General features: G+C 41.5%; 1 protein-coding gene across 1 annotated transcript in view; it reads left to right on the top strand.

The window, feature by feature from the left end:
- The first annotated feature begins 33 nt into the window (after positions 1 to 33).
- Positions 34 to 16,599, top strand: part of nell2a (neural EGFL like 2a) — an 80,991-nt gene continuing 64,425 nt past the window's right edge. Inside the window, exons 1-6 of the mRNA XM_034879688.1 lie at positions 34 to 442; positions 746 to 874; positions 10,194 to 10,344; positions 11,648 to 11,821; positions 12,506 to 12,602; positions 16,037 to 16,109. Of these exons, the coding sequence (XP_034735579.1) occupies positions 391 to 442; positions 746 to 874; positions 10,194 to 10,344; positions 11,648 to 11,821; positions 12,506 to 12,602; positions 16,037 to 16,109 (676 nt within the window). The 5' untranslated portion in view covers positions 34 to 390. The remainder of the gene's footprint in view (positions 443 to 745; positions 875 to 10,193; positions 10,345 to 11,647; positions 11,822 to 12,505; positions 12,603 to 16,036; positions 16,110 to 16,599) is intronic.

Below are 16,599 nucleotides of genomic sequence, written 5' to 3'. Positions count from 1 at the left end.
TCTCTCTCTCTCTCTCTCTCTGTACTCCTTCAGCGGCCGCAGGCAGCTCCCATCCCCGCAGCTTCAGGAGCGTCTGTTCAGCTGGAGAGGAAGCAGCAGCAGCTCGCTTTGTGTTACCCACCTGTGCCGCGGATGGTGGTGATGGAGCAGATTTTGCGTCGCATGGAATAATTTGTACACAGTAACATTTTTCTTCTATCAGGATTTGCTTTTTTTTGCATCATTGGGCATCTAAAGTTGTGATGATGCCTCCGCTCAGCATTTGGGATTGGTAATAGCCTTCTGCGCGTGGGTGATACGTCATTCGCATGTGATTGAACAATCCTGTCTCTCAGAAGTGGACAAAACATGGACTAATTTAAAAAATATATATTTATATCTACATTCACCATGGGATTATTACAGCTATTTCTGGTTCTCGGCATATTTTGCGCCTCCTCAGGTAGGACACGGACTGTCACTGATTGTACAGTAACCATCCCATGCCTCATACAATAGCCGAAAAGATAAGAAACAGATAATGGAATGATGTGGTGTTATGGATAATTTGCCACCTAGGCTTCTCAGAAATAATCAGACCTACTTGATATAGCAGCTTGTATACTATTTTATACATTCTATGTTTGCTACATCCCATCTTTTCCCCTGACACCAGCTGGGGATTTTATTTTTTATTTTATAGCATCACAGGTGTCCATGCCTGCTAATAACAATGACAATCTTGTTTTTTGTGTTTGCATATTAGTTGTAGGTTTTGGGGTTGACCCTGCCCTGCGCATCAGCGTGTTTGATGAACTCACGCTTGGGGAAGGCTTTGATGGAGTTACTCAGGTCCAGGGCTTCCACAGCGAGTCTAGAGCTTTCCACTTTCAAGGTACAGTAACTTACCCTCCTTGTATTCTTGCTCATAGGAGATATAACGTGCCCAGATGAGGTCATCTGCATGTGAAGCAAAGCTGACCAAACGAAAAGTGATTGACACATACACTGCTGTCCTTTAATTATTTTGTTTAAAGAACTTGTAAGGCTAACATTAGTCAGCCCGTTTAACCACAGATCAACTGAGATGCCTGATGTTGAAATATCAGATCATCTGATAAGACTTTAGCCCTTATACTTGTATCGGATTCCTACTCTCCATAGCACAACTGTGGAAAAGACTGTCAGCAGCAGCATGCTGTGGATTTGCAGTTTTCCTCTAGAACGGGACTTAGCTTGGGGGCCCTCAGACTGCCACCTGCCTGAACAATAGGCAATGTTAGGTCTTCATGAAAAAGTGGGCTGAGCAGGCTAGCACAGGGAGAGAAGGGTGAATCACGGAAAGAAATATAGATAGTCTTAGCATAATCAGATTAGGCATGGACAAAACCCCGCGTTCACACTGATGTATGATGTGAGTGAATGAACCCCTCTATTAGAATTTACCCATTGTTGATGGGTAAATATGAATGGGTAGAAGAATGAGGCAGATGCGCTTGTTGTCAGTTGTGCAGCAGTGTGTAGGCTAAATATGTTATCTATGGCGTCTAGTAAATGGCACTGAGCAGAATGGAGTTGTCAGAGCTGTTGTTGTGCTTGACTTTTATATGCACTCTTTTGCCAGTGTTACATTTCTGTCATTTGACGTCAGATTATCATTACAATCCAAATGAGCGTGTTAACAACCCCATCACAGAGATGGAGATGCCTATCATAACCCGGCCAAAAGTAGCAACAGAGGGAACCGCTTTTGGCTCCTCAGATCAGTGTCACAACCAAAGATGTGGCCACATTCAAATCTTCACAAGGAAGATCTCAACAGGGATCACATAATGTACCAAAATGACAATGTTGTTTTGGGACAGAGAACCACCACAATCATCTGTTGGCATTTTCCTTCTTCCCTCCTCTTTCCTGATATCTTCTAATCTCGGCGTACAGCTGCTGAGACAGCAGCACTTCTGCATGGAGCAGCAACTCCAACATCGCCGTGAATGCAGGCCATTTGATGTGTTCTATGTAGACAACACTTTAGAGGTGCTCTACCCAGCGAGGTAGAAGTGGAGTGAAGAAGAATTGCAAAGAGAGAGAGAGAGAGAGTTATAAAAAGCTTTTGTGACAAAATGAAATACACGACTGTTTTGCTTCTGGCATCTCTCCGTCATTACACTTATTTCTCTGGATTACCTTTGCAAAGTACATTCAGCTACCCAGGCGGAGAAGGCGGCCCGTTATTTATGGCAGAGCTTGCCTCCATCCTTCATTTGGGATGTCTATGTTAAGTCAATGATGTTGGGCGAGTGGGAGGCAGAGCAAGGCGTAAGGCAAAGCAGACCCGGGCCTTTGCTTAGTTGTGTTCATAAATAGCGAGGAACATACAGTACTGTAGAGATGTAGAAAGAGTGAGTGAGATAGAAGAGAAAGAAGCTGAGATAGAAGTGAATGAGAATGAAAACGAGGGGAGAGAAACAGGGAGCAGAGCTGTCTGCCAGCTGTTTGATGGACTGTGCTGATTCCACACGTATGGATGCTTGGCTGGCTGGGACCAGCAAACAGGCCCACGGTGACATTCCGACGCTCATTAGATAGCAGGCAGAACACATCCATGACTGTCCCCTCCACTGCCTGCCTGCCTGCCTGCCTGCCTGCCCGAAGGGAAGGCTGTTATCTCTGGGTGCTGGGTGGAGGCAGGAGGAGGGGTAGCAGCTGGGAGCTGAAAGAGAAAAGCAGGGGGAGAGTGTAGATTGCAGTATAGAAATGTGTATATGTATGTGCATGTGTGGGGATAAGCAATTTTGGTGTTCACATTGCTGTTCACTATATCTTTGTATCTCTGTCTGACTGCTACAGTATGTTTTTGTACGTCTGAGAAAGAAGAGAGCAGTGAGCAGTAGGGGGATTGCTGTTTAGCGCGCCCCTGCTGATACTTTTGAAGGTAGCTTTCATGGCTACATTGCATGGCATTAAGAGTGAACACCTCTGGGACGGCCATAATAGAGAGGGAGAAAAGCCCCCGAGACACTTATGTCCTGATACCAGGTGGTAATCGGCCACGCCACAAAATCATCACATCATTAGAACCTCCCCCACAGTTTTTAATATCTAGACTTCCAGATATCTATCTCTCTGTAGAAACAAGCACGGGGGCCACACCCAGAAGCACTCCCTTCCCCCAACACATACACCAACACTCTCTCCCTCTCCGGCTATGGACCAAACTCATTCGAAGTGCAAACAACACAGTTGCTAGAAGCATCCTTTCAGCTGCAGAGCAAGACTCTCCTGTAATTGTATCTGTGTGTGTGTGTGTGTATGTGAACTCGGTCAGAAGCATGCTCTTGCTCAGACTATTTGAACACTGCCAGTAAGGTGTTTCTGTGTATGTCGTGCTGATTATGTCCCTGACTGCAGCAACAGTGAAGTGTAACAGCATGGAAGAGACTCATTTATAATACAGCAACACTGTGTTTGAAGGAGGGAGGAAGACAGAGGGGACTGTGTGAATGTGAGTTTGTTATCCTGCATTCATGTGTGTGTGTGGAACAGATAGAAGTATTTGAATATAAATAACAATTGTGTGTTCCCACTGTAGGGGCTTCATTTGCAAGCTGCTAGTAATGATGCAATGGGTGGAAGGGCAGCTAAGTCCTGTAGAGGCCAGATGTAAGCGTCTATCTAGGAAAGCATCTTCTGTACATTCTGCTGAAGTGTATTGAGCCGGTTCAGAGGAGGCATTTTGTAGCTAACTCAACACTTACAGGAAAGACAGGACAGCAGAATGAGAATTTACCTACATGGATCAATAAGGTAATTAACACAGACAAAAGAGGTTAGTGTAACATTCATGCTTAACTTCTACGCTCTCTTTATGCTATGAGGTGCTTTGGACAAGAGATGCCGCTACCAAATGGATCACGCAGTGCATCTAATCATTAGATCATTTGACAGCAAAATATACTATTACAACTATAGTTTATATAGCCGTTTGTCTCATTCCAGTTCCTGTTGCACAATGCAATTTAAATAAACTGCAAAAAAAACCTAATAGAAATAAGCTAATCATAATTTAATGTAGTGAAATGTCCTTGTATTATGCAAATAAACAGAAACAGGAAATAAAAAAAACTCTGCCAATGAGGTAAAATGGGCAAAAAGTGGCCTTGCTTGTTTTTTTAAAGACACAACAACAGTTTTCAGTTAACAGTTGTATTTTTTAAACCCAAGCTGAGACTCTCAGATACTTTTCTATATGACGAAAAAATGAACTCCAAAGTTCAGCTGAAGCTAATATTTCTGCAATCTGTTTCAGACAAATCAGTCAGGTTTTCCAAAGTTACAGACTTTTTAGACTAAAATTCCCTCAATGTGCCTCCAGTGTTTCCTTGCTGAACCCCAGCAGAGGGATAGTAACACAAAATTAAAATTTGATTAAAAAGACTTAATCGATTTGTGTAACTCAGACTGCAGACATCTTGTGTTAGTTTAAGCTGAAGGTATTTGGATTTTCTCCCTCATCTCTTACATTAAAACCACCAATGTTGCTTTGTTGCTAGGATGCGGTTCTGTGGCGAGTGTGGACAGGAGGAATGTTTACAGCGACCAATAACTATTTTAATGTATTACAGGCATGTAAGCACTGTATTAGGATACTTGAAAAGTTGTGTTTATGTAAATATTAATAATTAATATTTCTTATTAATTTAAATAAGAGGCTTTAAAGCAGAGGCACATTGTTTCTAGAATTTTTAGAAGCAGTGTAGAAGATTCAAATGAATTTGTTGTTGGCATCGTAGTGTCCCTGCCTTGTTCTGTCACCCAATATCTGAACATTCTTGTCAGTTTGTATGAGAATGTTTTTTATTTTTATTTAAGTGGACTCAATGAAGTTTTTCTGTGTGATCTTGTGGTGGATCTTTAACAGCCATCACATGGCCGGTGACATTGGCCTGAATTAATACAGACAGTCTTGTTTAGTCAAAATTGGATAATTCAATCCACACAGATTTTTAATCTCAATATAAAAGTTTCCGATTTCCATGATGTATGCTTTAGTTGAGTGAATTTTGTTGTGTTACCCGAAAAGTTACCCAACCTTTCCAAACTGTTGACTGGCATTATCCCCAACTCCCTGTGCTCAGAGCTTGCTTTGCTTGCGGCTTTCTGAGGCGAGCCTGATCCTACATTCCACACAGGAGCACCGGTGACCACGGAGGGAGAGATATTTCTATCCTCCCAGGGCATTTATACAGTTGGGTGGCTGGAAGGCTGTCATTAGCTTTGTGTATGTGTGAATGTCAGACAGGCGGTCACTGGGGAGAAGATCTGAGAATTGGGAAGAAATTGCTGGCCAAAGCAGTCCTAGAGGTGCCCTTGGCTCGGTTTAGTATTTGTTCCAGGAGAGTGTAGACACAGTGGGAGGAGATGGGCCGCCGAATGCAGATTGACTGAGCGTTGTGGAATATTTAGGAGCTCCAAGAGCAAGCTATTGTGTGTGTGTGTGTTAGCCTAGAATTCTGCATATCTTTGCGGCAGTCTTTCTTAGTATTGACTCAATGTTTGTTTGGAGCTGTAGGCTAGTCAAAATGTCTGCAGCATAGTGGCTGTGTGTGTCCGTTTTCTACACCTGTTTGTGTATGTAAATGTGTTTTAGTGTGTTTTGACAGTAATGAAGGGTTCGGAGTTTTCTGCCGGTGGAGAGTTTATCATTACTCTAATCCCTCTGGAGAGATAGTCTGTTGCCTGAACCTCCCACACATATCCTCCTCTGTGCTCAGGCCGGCAGATAAGATGTGTTGTTTTTTGAAATGGAAAGCATTATGCAATAAGAAAATGGTAAACTTTTACTTTTTATTATCTGAGTTTTGTGTTCCTTCCTCTGCTGATTGAATCACTGTGTTTATCCAGGCCCCTCTTGGCTCTACATTTTTAGTGCATTTCACAGCTCACTCACTCTTAATTGGTCGAGAGATGGCTTATTTGTAAAATGTTGTTGAAGAATTGTTGCTAAGACGTAAGGGTGTTATTTTGTTCTGCAATCCACAAGAGACCAAATATTGAAAGTCCTCATTATTCACATACAAAAGTGTCTATGATCTTCTTATCTAATGTCAGTACTCTCCTCTGGGAAATTATTATATTAGAAGCTAAACATCTAATGAACCTAAATATATACTTACACATGTCCTTCAGAGCATTTTCTTTTTGCTGGTAAAAAAGGGAAAACTCTTGCCAAGAACACAACCTTTCTGTATACAGGTAAAAGCTAAAGCATTGTGTGAGAAAAGGATTGTGGCAAAGCTGGGTGTATCTGGACTCTCAAGCTGTGCTGCAGGGCACCTGTTCTAGATGCTAAATGTGTGAGCAAATGATTCGTGCAGCCCTGTCAATATACATCCATGGAAATGCAGTGAGTGTGAGGGAATCACAGCTGTATGGGTGCTAGGGGTCACACAAAATAAGACCATATTAGCAGTTTAAGATTAGAAATCAAGCTTAGGGATGGAAAGTGTGGCCTGACTGTAACCATCACTCACAGTGTACCCAGGAGATAAGATTAGGCTGAAGCCAAAAGCAACGCTTCCTAGGGATGCTACTGAGCTTGAGGCTTATGGAGATATCTAGTCAGCTGATAAAACCCTCACAATCAGCCAGTCCTCTTAGCCTGTAAACAACCTGGATGGATGACATCCTTATTGTGCTGGAAAAATGTGCTAGATCATCATTTTCAAGCTATTTTGTGTCAGTATCTCACATCAGAGTGGTAGTTAGTAGCAGGTGGCTGCCCCATCGAGGCGCCTGCCAATAGATAATCGACCAAAGGCCCCCACAGCAGGGCCACATTGATTTGGCAGAAGGGAAAGCTGGCCCTCTCATCATAGCATAAACTCTTTTACTGCTCTTTTGTGTGTGTTTTTAGGAATGCAGAGATGTTGCCGCTATAGCAGTCTTAATCGCTGTCACCAGTGTTGAGATCATTGTGCTTCTCATACAGGCAACTCTACGCAGACCAATCTTATCACTCCACCGAAATGAGGAGATGTTTCCACCCCCCAATCCCCCAAAGTCCCATTTAAAGCAACCACATTCCCCTCCAAGTATTAAGACTGGTGATGAGAGTCCTTCTCTCACAGATCAAAGGCTCATGGCCGCCAAGCTGGGAGCAGCCCAGTGAAGAGGTTGCTCAGTCCTCTCCATCCCTCCCCCCCTGCCTTATGAACATCCTCTCAGTATGGACCCCGCCCTGACACCTGCTCCCACTGCGCTAATTTTGCTCATGATTGAGATGTCTGTGTACTCTCTGTTAAACACATGGCATGACAATAGACTTACCAGCGCATATAGCCATAGACATTGTAACCCCTGTTTGGACTGAGCTCATCTTTGCTTCAAAAGTGATAAATGACTAACTGCAGAGAGAAATTTTGACACAAAAAGATGCATGCAAAAGACCCATCTGTAGCTTTGATAAGAATTCAGTAACTTGCTTCAAAACACCCCATCAAAGCATAAATAATTTACTATCGTTTCTGAGATTTTTGTCAACAGTGGCCATTTGTACTGTATTTGTTTAGGTCTAAGCTGTTTTTACAGCCTTTTGGTCTCTTTGTGTAATAATGTCTGCTATTGAACATCAGTAAGCCAAATCACACTCATTTCAACCTGCAGGCTTCACTCTGCCATCTCTGTATTCTCCTCCCAATACACACCTAGGGAATAAGGACTTTGAGGGCTCTCTTTTTGCTGAGCAAACTCTTTGGGAACATTACTTCATTTGATTGGTCAACAAAGCTGTCAGTCTAAGTACCCTTATCAAAGATGGTTGCTGTCTAACAAAAAATAGATCGCTCTTTGGTACAAATCCAAAACAGACAAAATAGCTGTTCAGTTGTGGATTTATCGCTCTTGAATTGCGTGCACAGTCTCCGCACAGGCTCCGAAAAAGTCACCGCCTTATAGCCACATTTCTCACCTTCTGGAAGGGCTATGAAGACACAGGAGAGGTCTATGAAAAGGGCAAGTTACTCGGCTATTCAGCTAGGGCTACGGTGAGACGGTCCAAAGGCCACGAAGTAAATGAAACATACACGCAAGTGGATTTTTGGATTCATAATCGTTTGCTTATGTTACAAAAACACCAAAAGACTCTGTAATTCTATGATGGATTAAAGATGCTTCTGGATTGGCTAGAATTGGCAGAGCACCTCTAGGAAACTGTGGTTTTCGCTGCTTCTAAACAAAAAACAAGGAGACATTTGACAATATATAGGAAGTGTTGTGAATGACGAGTTTTTCTGACGTCTGCGTCGAGCGTGTGGAGTTAAGTGGGATCTGTTGATGGCAGCAGATTATTGCTAGGCAGAACTGCTATATATGTCATTGGACCATCTGTCCCACCTCAGCCAATGACACTGGAATGATACTCCACTGGCAGTACAAAATGTATAAAACTGTGCTCTGTGCATCTCCTCAAAGTCAAATCTAGTAAGCATTTTTGTTAAAAGAGAAATGACTCAAAATATGTCCCTAATGGGCTTTAAAGCCTCCATTAGGGAAAAATGCTAATGTTAATGCCAGCACAGTAAATACACAGTGAAGAAGAATGAAAACACGCATATCGTTTCACCATGCTGCTATTACATCCTACATAACTGATGAGTACACTGGAAGTGTCAGTCGTCATCAGGACATTACTTGCTGTTTCACATTGCATTGTGTTAATTGGTTACTTACCCACAAGCTGGAAGCAATGTGAATACGCTGAGGAAAAGCTCCCACGCTAGCTTCCTGGAGCACTTGAGTGTGCCCAGGCATCTTGCATGCATCCCGCAGCTGGAAGTGAACTCTTTGATGTGATTGCTTCTGAGAAACGGCATCATTTATTGATGCTTCCATTAAAGTAGCATAGACGTCTATGTAGAATTGGTGAGAAGAAACAGGGCACCCTGATGCAAACAAGAGCTTATGAGCTAAATACACCGAAAATGCCCTCCCATCCACACCAGCACCTTTAGCCTTTCAATTCTTATCCAGCAAAGCTTAGCTTCTTATCTCAAGTCCTACACCACGCCAATGAGAAAGTGTTTGATCCACTGATCTAATTTTTGAGATAGCTGATACATGCTAAATGTTATTACAATATATGATTTTGGCAGGTGGATGACTTCAAGTTTTGTTTGATCTGAATGACCTGACCTGATCTTGAAACCACTTAAGCTTCAAAGGGGTTGACCAATTTCCTAATGCCCTAATTTTATAAACATCCCCATGATTACTTTAAGAAGTCTTGCAGTCATATTAACCTTTTATCAGATTAAGTCCAGAAGATCACAACATGAAGACCAAATGGTCAACCAACTTGCAGAACTGAGTAATAAGATTTTAGAAGCTTTATTGTACAAAGTGCGAAAGTGTGTTTAGTGTTTAATGGGTTTCGTCTTGATTTGTTATTTATGAATTCAAATTCGTCAAGAGTGTCACAAGATGTGAATACATCAAATATTTACTGCTTATGGCCTGTGAAATCCCAACTGATGGTTTCTAGTCTTAAATGTTCTTGTCTTCTTGTATCTCAAAAATGTCAATACCATCTCCTTTAGGAACTTAAAGTCGGAGTCTGCGATTCTGGAGAAAGATTGTTTTAAATGGAACTCACACAGAGATATACACACCTCCCTTCAGTGCTCCTTCAAAATATTTGCATGTGCCAATTTTACCGTCCCACTGGCTCCCACTGCTTTTCTTTCAACACATACATAGCCTTTCCCCTATCTTGTGCATAAGCACAAATGGAATAATGTTGTGTAGCTTGGTCCGAGCCACTTTGGGGGTCCGAGCCACTTAGGGTTGGGAATGAACGCCTTTTGTTTTTCAGCACGCACACAAAACAGAGAGCCAGGGGACCGTGAGGAGTTATTTGCTGAATTTGACAAAAGGTGTATTGGATTAGAATTGCAGACTCCACCTTTAATTGTGTGATTACTAGAAATGATAGTACATATAAAAACAACCAAAGGCCCTATACTTGTCCACATGTCCAACCCCAAATTGCTCCAGGTGGTCATGGCAGCACCTTGCATGGTAGCTTTCTCCGATCAGTGTGTGAGTGTCTGTAAAGATCAGGCAAATTGTGAAGTGCTTTGGATAAAGATAGATAAAAGCAGTAATTTACCATTTAACCATTTACATAATATTTGATATTTCTGTCTTCGTTCCAGGGTCTGGCAGGGAAGTGATGGCTCCTGTTGAAGTCTCCGAGCAAATGGTTCAAAAGCTGAGAGGCAAGAATGAGTTTACTGTGCTGGTGACCCTCAAGCAAGATCACCTAAACTCTGGGGTCATCCTCTCTATTCATCACTCTGAGAACAGGTATGATCAATCCACATTTCACACAATATGATTAAGATATGTTCTATGACACATAGAAACAGGGTAGACCATACCCTTTTTTATTTGGATATACTTGCAGATACATGCATAGAGATCAAATCTTCAAATCAGTGTGTGTGAGTGAGTTCATTTGAGATAGAACTAGTATCGTAAGCTCCTAATGTCACAAGAAGTACAGTAAAGCTGTTTGTAAAGCTCCATTGATAAACCATAATTAAACTTGTTTTCTAAATTTAGTACCACTCTCTTTATTTGTCTGTTTAGCAGTTTGTTATATGTTGATTGGAACCTGAATATTTGTATTTGATGAGAATTTAGATGTTTTACACACCAGTTGAGTAAACAAAGCAAATCCCCCTGTATGCCAAGTCATTATTCACAGTCCATCAACGATCCAAACATTAAATCTGGAATTGTGGATCGAAAACTGAGACACTATCTGCAGTTAGCATGCTAATGTTTTCCATTAGTTTGTGGTAGCTGAGCCGTTGGATGATCAGAACAGCAATCTAAATCCACATAATGCGTTGATTGAACAGTTTGTACATTAAAGTCAGTCTTGAGGAGAGAGCTTGCGGGGATGTTAATGACTTTCCTCGCTGCTGATTAGCTTTCCCTGCTATTCATATGCAACAAAGCAGCACTGTATGGTTTCATTTGGAAACATGGTAAGGACTAATTCAGAGGCAGAAGTGTCAGCTAGTGCATTTAAGAAGCCGAGATGAATGGCTGCATGGCCTGGGTAAAGTAAATCTAGATTTGGTTTGCAGATAAATCAATTCTATTGCTGCACTTGTATGAGTGTTTATTTTTTTTTTGAATAATGTTTCCAGCAAATGAGTCTAGCTTATATAAGTCTGTATTTAAGGGCAGAGGTGATGTGTGTGTATTGGCTGTATTTTCCATTAGTGCTGGGTAAATCTGGGTAAATCTCAGTGGTGGGGAGAAGGGGGTTCTGTTAGAGTACTAATACGCTAATGTAAAGAGTTGAACCACTACACATGGGCGATTGCTGTGTGTTGCTGATGTTGCACTTAACAGCCACATAGCACCATTATTCTTGACTAGTGATGTGATTACATTCTAAATGGTTTTGCAAATCTGATGAGATGTACTGCTTGGAAATGAGTGACGTGTAACTCTCAGCACTATGCTAAGAGGAGCCCTCTGTTGACACAAGGATGCAGTTCTAGTAATGAGACTTTAATTGCAGCAAGATACTGTACAATGTAGGGAATGCAAATTTTCAGAGAATCTGTCAACTGACACTTCGACACGTCAGGTTCCTGGAGCTGGAGAGCAGTGGCCAGCGCAGTGAGGTGCGTCTTCACTACCGTACCAAAGGCCAACAGCCCCACACTGAGGTGTTCCCTTACAGCCTGGCTGATGACCAGTGGCACAAGGTCTCTGTGGCCGTCAGCGCCTCTCATGTTATACTACATGTTGACTGTAACAGGTAAGTTTCAGTTTTTAAGTAATTAGTTGTGTTCAATAAAATGTTAAATAAACTTGTTTTAGTTTGGGTTAATACTTCTGTATGGGAGGCTATGCAGTTTTACGTCTTTTTTAAAGATTTTTTTTGGGGTCTTTTCTCTTTTGTTAGATAGTGATACTGGATAGACAGGACAGGAAAGGGGAGAGATGGGGGATGACACACAGCAAAGAGCCACAGGTCAGAGTCGAATCTGGGCCGCTGCAGGATTCGGTCAACATGGGGCGAACACTCTTACTGGGTGAGCTGGAGGTCGTCCCCAGTTTTATAAGTCACTTAAACTTAAAATAAAGACGTGTTTCCAAAACTAGCGTTAAATTAAGGATGCACCAATCCCATTTAACTGTCTCAAAAGAATGGGTTCAAATAGCAGGTCAAACGCACCTTGAGTCATACGTGTATCTGCTGTACGAAAAGGGTGTCACTCAGTTTGTGTGTGAAGATCCTCCCTGGCACAAAAAAAGGAGCAGACGGCAACTCCATGTGTATCAAGGACAGCAGGTGGCTATCTATACTCTCCTCAGGGATAGAGTTAAAAGAAGGATTTAACAGGGCAAGACCTGCCGTGCAGGGGGAAATTGTTATTCTCAATGTAGGAAAATAGAAATAAAAAGATATCACATTATCGGAACATTCTGTATTTTGCAGGATCTACGAGCGTGTCGTGGAAGCCCCCTACATGGACATACCTGAGGATGCTTCCTTTTGGCTCGGACAGAGAAACGCTGCTCATGGCTTCTTCAAGGTTAGCACTGGTGTAAAAATGTCCCTTTCAGTGTATGAATTTTGATGCCTGATTTGTAATAAATGATTCAGATTGAATCATCATCAAGAACGAGTTATGCATCTCAGCTCTAGCCCCTGCACTCAAATCTTGGTTTATACTGTATCTTCTCCCTCTTTGTTTGGCTTGTTTGGTTTTATTTATTGTTGCTGTTGGATTTAATTGCGTGCATTTTTCAAGGCTTACCATTTTAATTTGAGGGTTGTTCTGCCTACCCTAGGAATTGAATTTTTTTGTCATTGTTCTTTCCCTTTCTCTTAGTCTGCTGCTAAGCCTATTGCAATTATCTCAGCAACCCCACACTGCTGATTTGGAAGAAATCATTAAATAGCCTGTGGACTATGCTCATTAAGCTTAGTCTATAGTATTGTTTATCAGGCAGGGAGACATATATCGCCTCTCCCAGACTGGACTGCACTCTAAAATGTCCCACCTGGGGAGACATGTTGGGGCAAAATGTCAGTAGCAGCAACTATAACTATTTTAATCAGTCTGCTAGTGACTCGCTCTGTGTTTGATGTAGTGTGTGTGTGTGTGTGTGTGTGTGTGTGTGTGTGTGTGTGTGTGTGTGTGTGTGTGTGTGTGTGTGTGTGTGTGTGTGTGTGTGTGTGTGTGTGTGTGTGTGTGTGTGTGTGTGTGTGTGTGTGTGTGTGTGTGTGTGCTTTACACACTGTGTCCTAGCAGTTGAATTTCTGCAGTGTTAATTGGTAGAAAGAAGCCTTGGAGGTCACCAGCTAATCTTGTCACGTAGCAGCATCTCTCCTCCTTGCCACTCTCTAAAGCCTTGATGAGTTGCTAGAATCCATGTCTCCTTTTAAAACCCACCGCTTGATTAGTACACATGCACTCACACAAACAGTCATTGTCTGGGTGTTAGCTGAAAACCACATCCCGAACAGTCATAGTAAAGACCGTAATCAGAATGAGCGTATCTGCACATCTTCTTTACAGTCCATGCACATTGTAAGAGAGCTTTATCTATTTTATCTTATTTATCTGGTGACACAATTTTGTAATTTTGGTGGTGGTGTGTCATTTGTAGCAGATTTGTATGCTGATGTAGCAAATTGTTCTACGCCCTAATTTGAAGCCAATTTACTGTTAATTTAGGCAATCCCAAAAGAAACAGCAACTGTTGAAACATACAAATTAGATTTCATTCTGGAGTTATTTTTTATCTAGCAGGATATTATCTTCTCATTATTGTTTGCATTTTGTAGAAACTGCATTAGAAGTGATTCAGCTATCACTTTGTTTCCGGTACAGATGGGAAAACCATTGAGAACTCACTAGTTACTGCATAAATACTTTGGCCCTCACGTATGTACATTTACAAACGCAGCATTTTTAGCGCCATGGTCAAATCGCAGAAAGCGCACACTGTAATACTTAGGTCTGCTTACGTTGTATTTACCAAACGTGTAGTTCACAGGGTAAACAGTGCCTTTCTCTGCCCACTATTCTGTAAATTGCGCTGTATCAAAGCGTTGAGTACCTGTGCTATGACGCGGCTGAGTGCAGACTGCAATACTGCTGATGCTATGACTGTTTGAAACGATCCTGATGCCAATATTTGTAATGTAGCGAGGAGTTTAACAACTGCTGGAATGGAATGGAACACTGAGTCAGAGATTCTATGTCATCTTTGATTTCTTCCAGTAACTGTAATATTGCATGGCTGCTTAATCTGTGACACTTAATGATTTTGTGTTCACTCAACTGGAAACTTGTGATCCTTGTGGCAAAAATACTTTCAGCTCGTCTCCTTGACCTATGTTTTTGTCTTGCTCGGATTACTGCATATGCGAGGAAACCCGCTTCCACCTTTACACCTGCTTTTAGGAGGCGGAGAATTTTCACCGCAAAATAGAGGTGCGTTGTCACGGAAGTTTTTTTTTACATACCGCGAAATACAAAATTAGACACATTTACGCTTCCCCCTCACATCTCTTTATGGCCTCCCGTTAACGCATATGCACGACACGGAAATTCACAATTTGCCATCTTCATTTCCCGCAACAGGCAGTCTGCGCTTTTACCTCAGTGCGGGATGTTTGTACATACCTTTCTATGCTTTTACGCGCACGTTGCGAAACAAATACGCCTGAAGTAAGCGCAAAAGCGTTAGTACACGAGGTCCTGAGTGTCACAGACACAGAAGAACCACTCTGGAGAGTTAAAAATGTTTGCTTTTCTGATAGTGATGCATTACAACACAGGCTCTGCTTAAAGACACAGGGAATAAAAACTTAACTTTTCAATTTCTAATCCTGTATCCCTGTGTTTAAATATAACTTGTTTTATAATTGTAATTGAGGTTTAATTTAGATCATTTACAGCTTCTAATCTCTGTTCAACTTCGTATCACACCATAGTCGCGCCAAAACACGTCTATTTTTAAGTGATCCAATAGAATCCAAAAAATTTGATTTAAATCCCTCTTGTAAATATGTCACATTACTGAAGATAAACACGCTGTTGTTTCACTGACTAAAACTACATACTATTTATAAAGCATAGGTAGGAATGGCACAGTTCAGATGTTTGCTGTAGATGCAGGATGGGAAAAATGTGTGTAATTGCTGCAGATAAATGTATAGTCTTATGGTTTCATTACAAGTTTAACGGACACAACTCCATTCTGCTTCCATTTCAGCCCGTTGCCGTGAAAAAATCCGCAAATCATTTCCTCAGGTTTTTAAATGTATGGTTGGTAAATTGAAGTGGCAAGACAATTTAAAAACAATTTATCCTAAGTTGCACTGCTCCACTTCTGTAAGGGAAATAAATGCACTCAAGTAATGAAATATCTCAAGTTACCATGGCGACAGAGTATCTGTGCGCGTATGTGTATATGTCTTTGTGTGTGTGTGTGTGTGTGTGTGTGTAGGTGTTTCAGTCACAGGACGAAAGGCTATGAATTGGGTGTTATGAATCAAATTGAATCTGTATCTCCTGTTTATGCGAATCAGACGAGATTGTAGAAAAACTAAAAATTCCATCTCCTTAAACTCCCACATCATTGGGTCACTTAACTTCCTGTTGCTGTCCGGTTATAAGATGATTCATCCAAACAACCAAGGTGACATATTATCTCACAACTAACTTCTCTGTCTCTCACTCCTCAGATTGTAAAATACATTTGCACTCACTCTCTGATTCACTGCTGTTTTATGATTGCAGCAGTTACCAAGGCTCTCGTGAACAAGGTTTTGTGTTTGCATGTCCTCCGTACTTTGTGGTTCCAAGTTATCTCACGTGGAAATGTACTGTGAGAACACTTAGCCACCACTGCCCCTCATGTTCCTTATCAACTTACTAAACATGTACATGTCTGCCCTCTGTGAGGTGTTCTTCTTGATTGAAATTGTTGGGGTGTGTGTCTGCGTTTGCAGGGAGTGATGCAGGACGTGGAGATCCTGGTTATGCCACAGGGTTACATCTCGCAGTGTCCAGATCTGAACAGAAGTGAGTGCAGCCTTTTTACTCAACACATTAAAGAACCATTTCATTGAGTGTTTCATTTCATTTAAATTACCTCTTGCAAATTACTTGGTTGCACTGATTTGTTTTTTTATTTAAATTCTTCTTCTAAGACCATATACCCACTGGAGTAAAACTGCTTTAAACAGCTTAGCAATTGAGAAACAATTTTCCCTGGATAAAACTTGTATAGGTTAATTAAAGGTTATGCAAATAGTGAACCAATCAGGAAGGGGGATAATTCCCATAATCTCTCCTGAGTAAGTGCGGAACATATAGCAAACGTTACTGACAAAGCAATCTTTAATGAATGTATGAATGTTAACGTGTCCACAGCCTCAAGTTGGTCTACAGTGGTGTGAAAAAGTGTTTGCCCCCTTCCTCATTTCCTGTTCCGTTGCATGTTTGTCACACTTAAGTGTTTTGGAACATCAAACCAATTTAAACAATAGTCAAGGACAACACAAGTAAACAC

The sequence above is a fragment of the Etheostoma cragini genome, chromosome 8 (assembly GCF_013103735.1).
Source record: "Etheostoma cragini isolate CJK2018 chromosome 8, CSU_Ecrag_1.0, whole genome shotgun sequence".
NCBI classification, from domain to species: domain Eukaryota; kingdom Metazoa; phylum Chordata; class Actinopteri; order Perciformes; family Percidae; genus Etheostoma; species Etheostoma cragini.
Note: the sequence above shows the minus strand (reverse complement) of the source record. Positions and strands in the feature narration are given on the sequence as shown.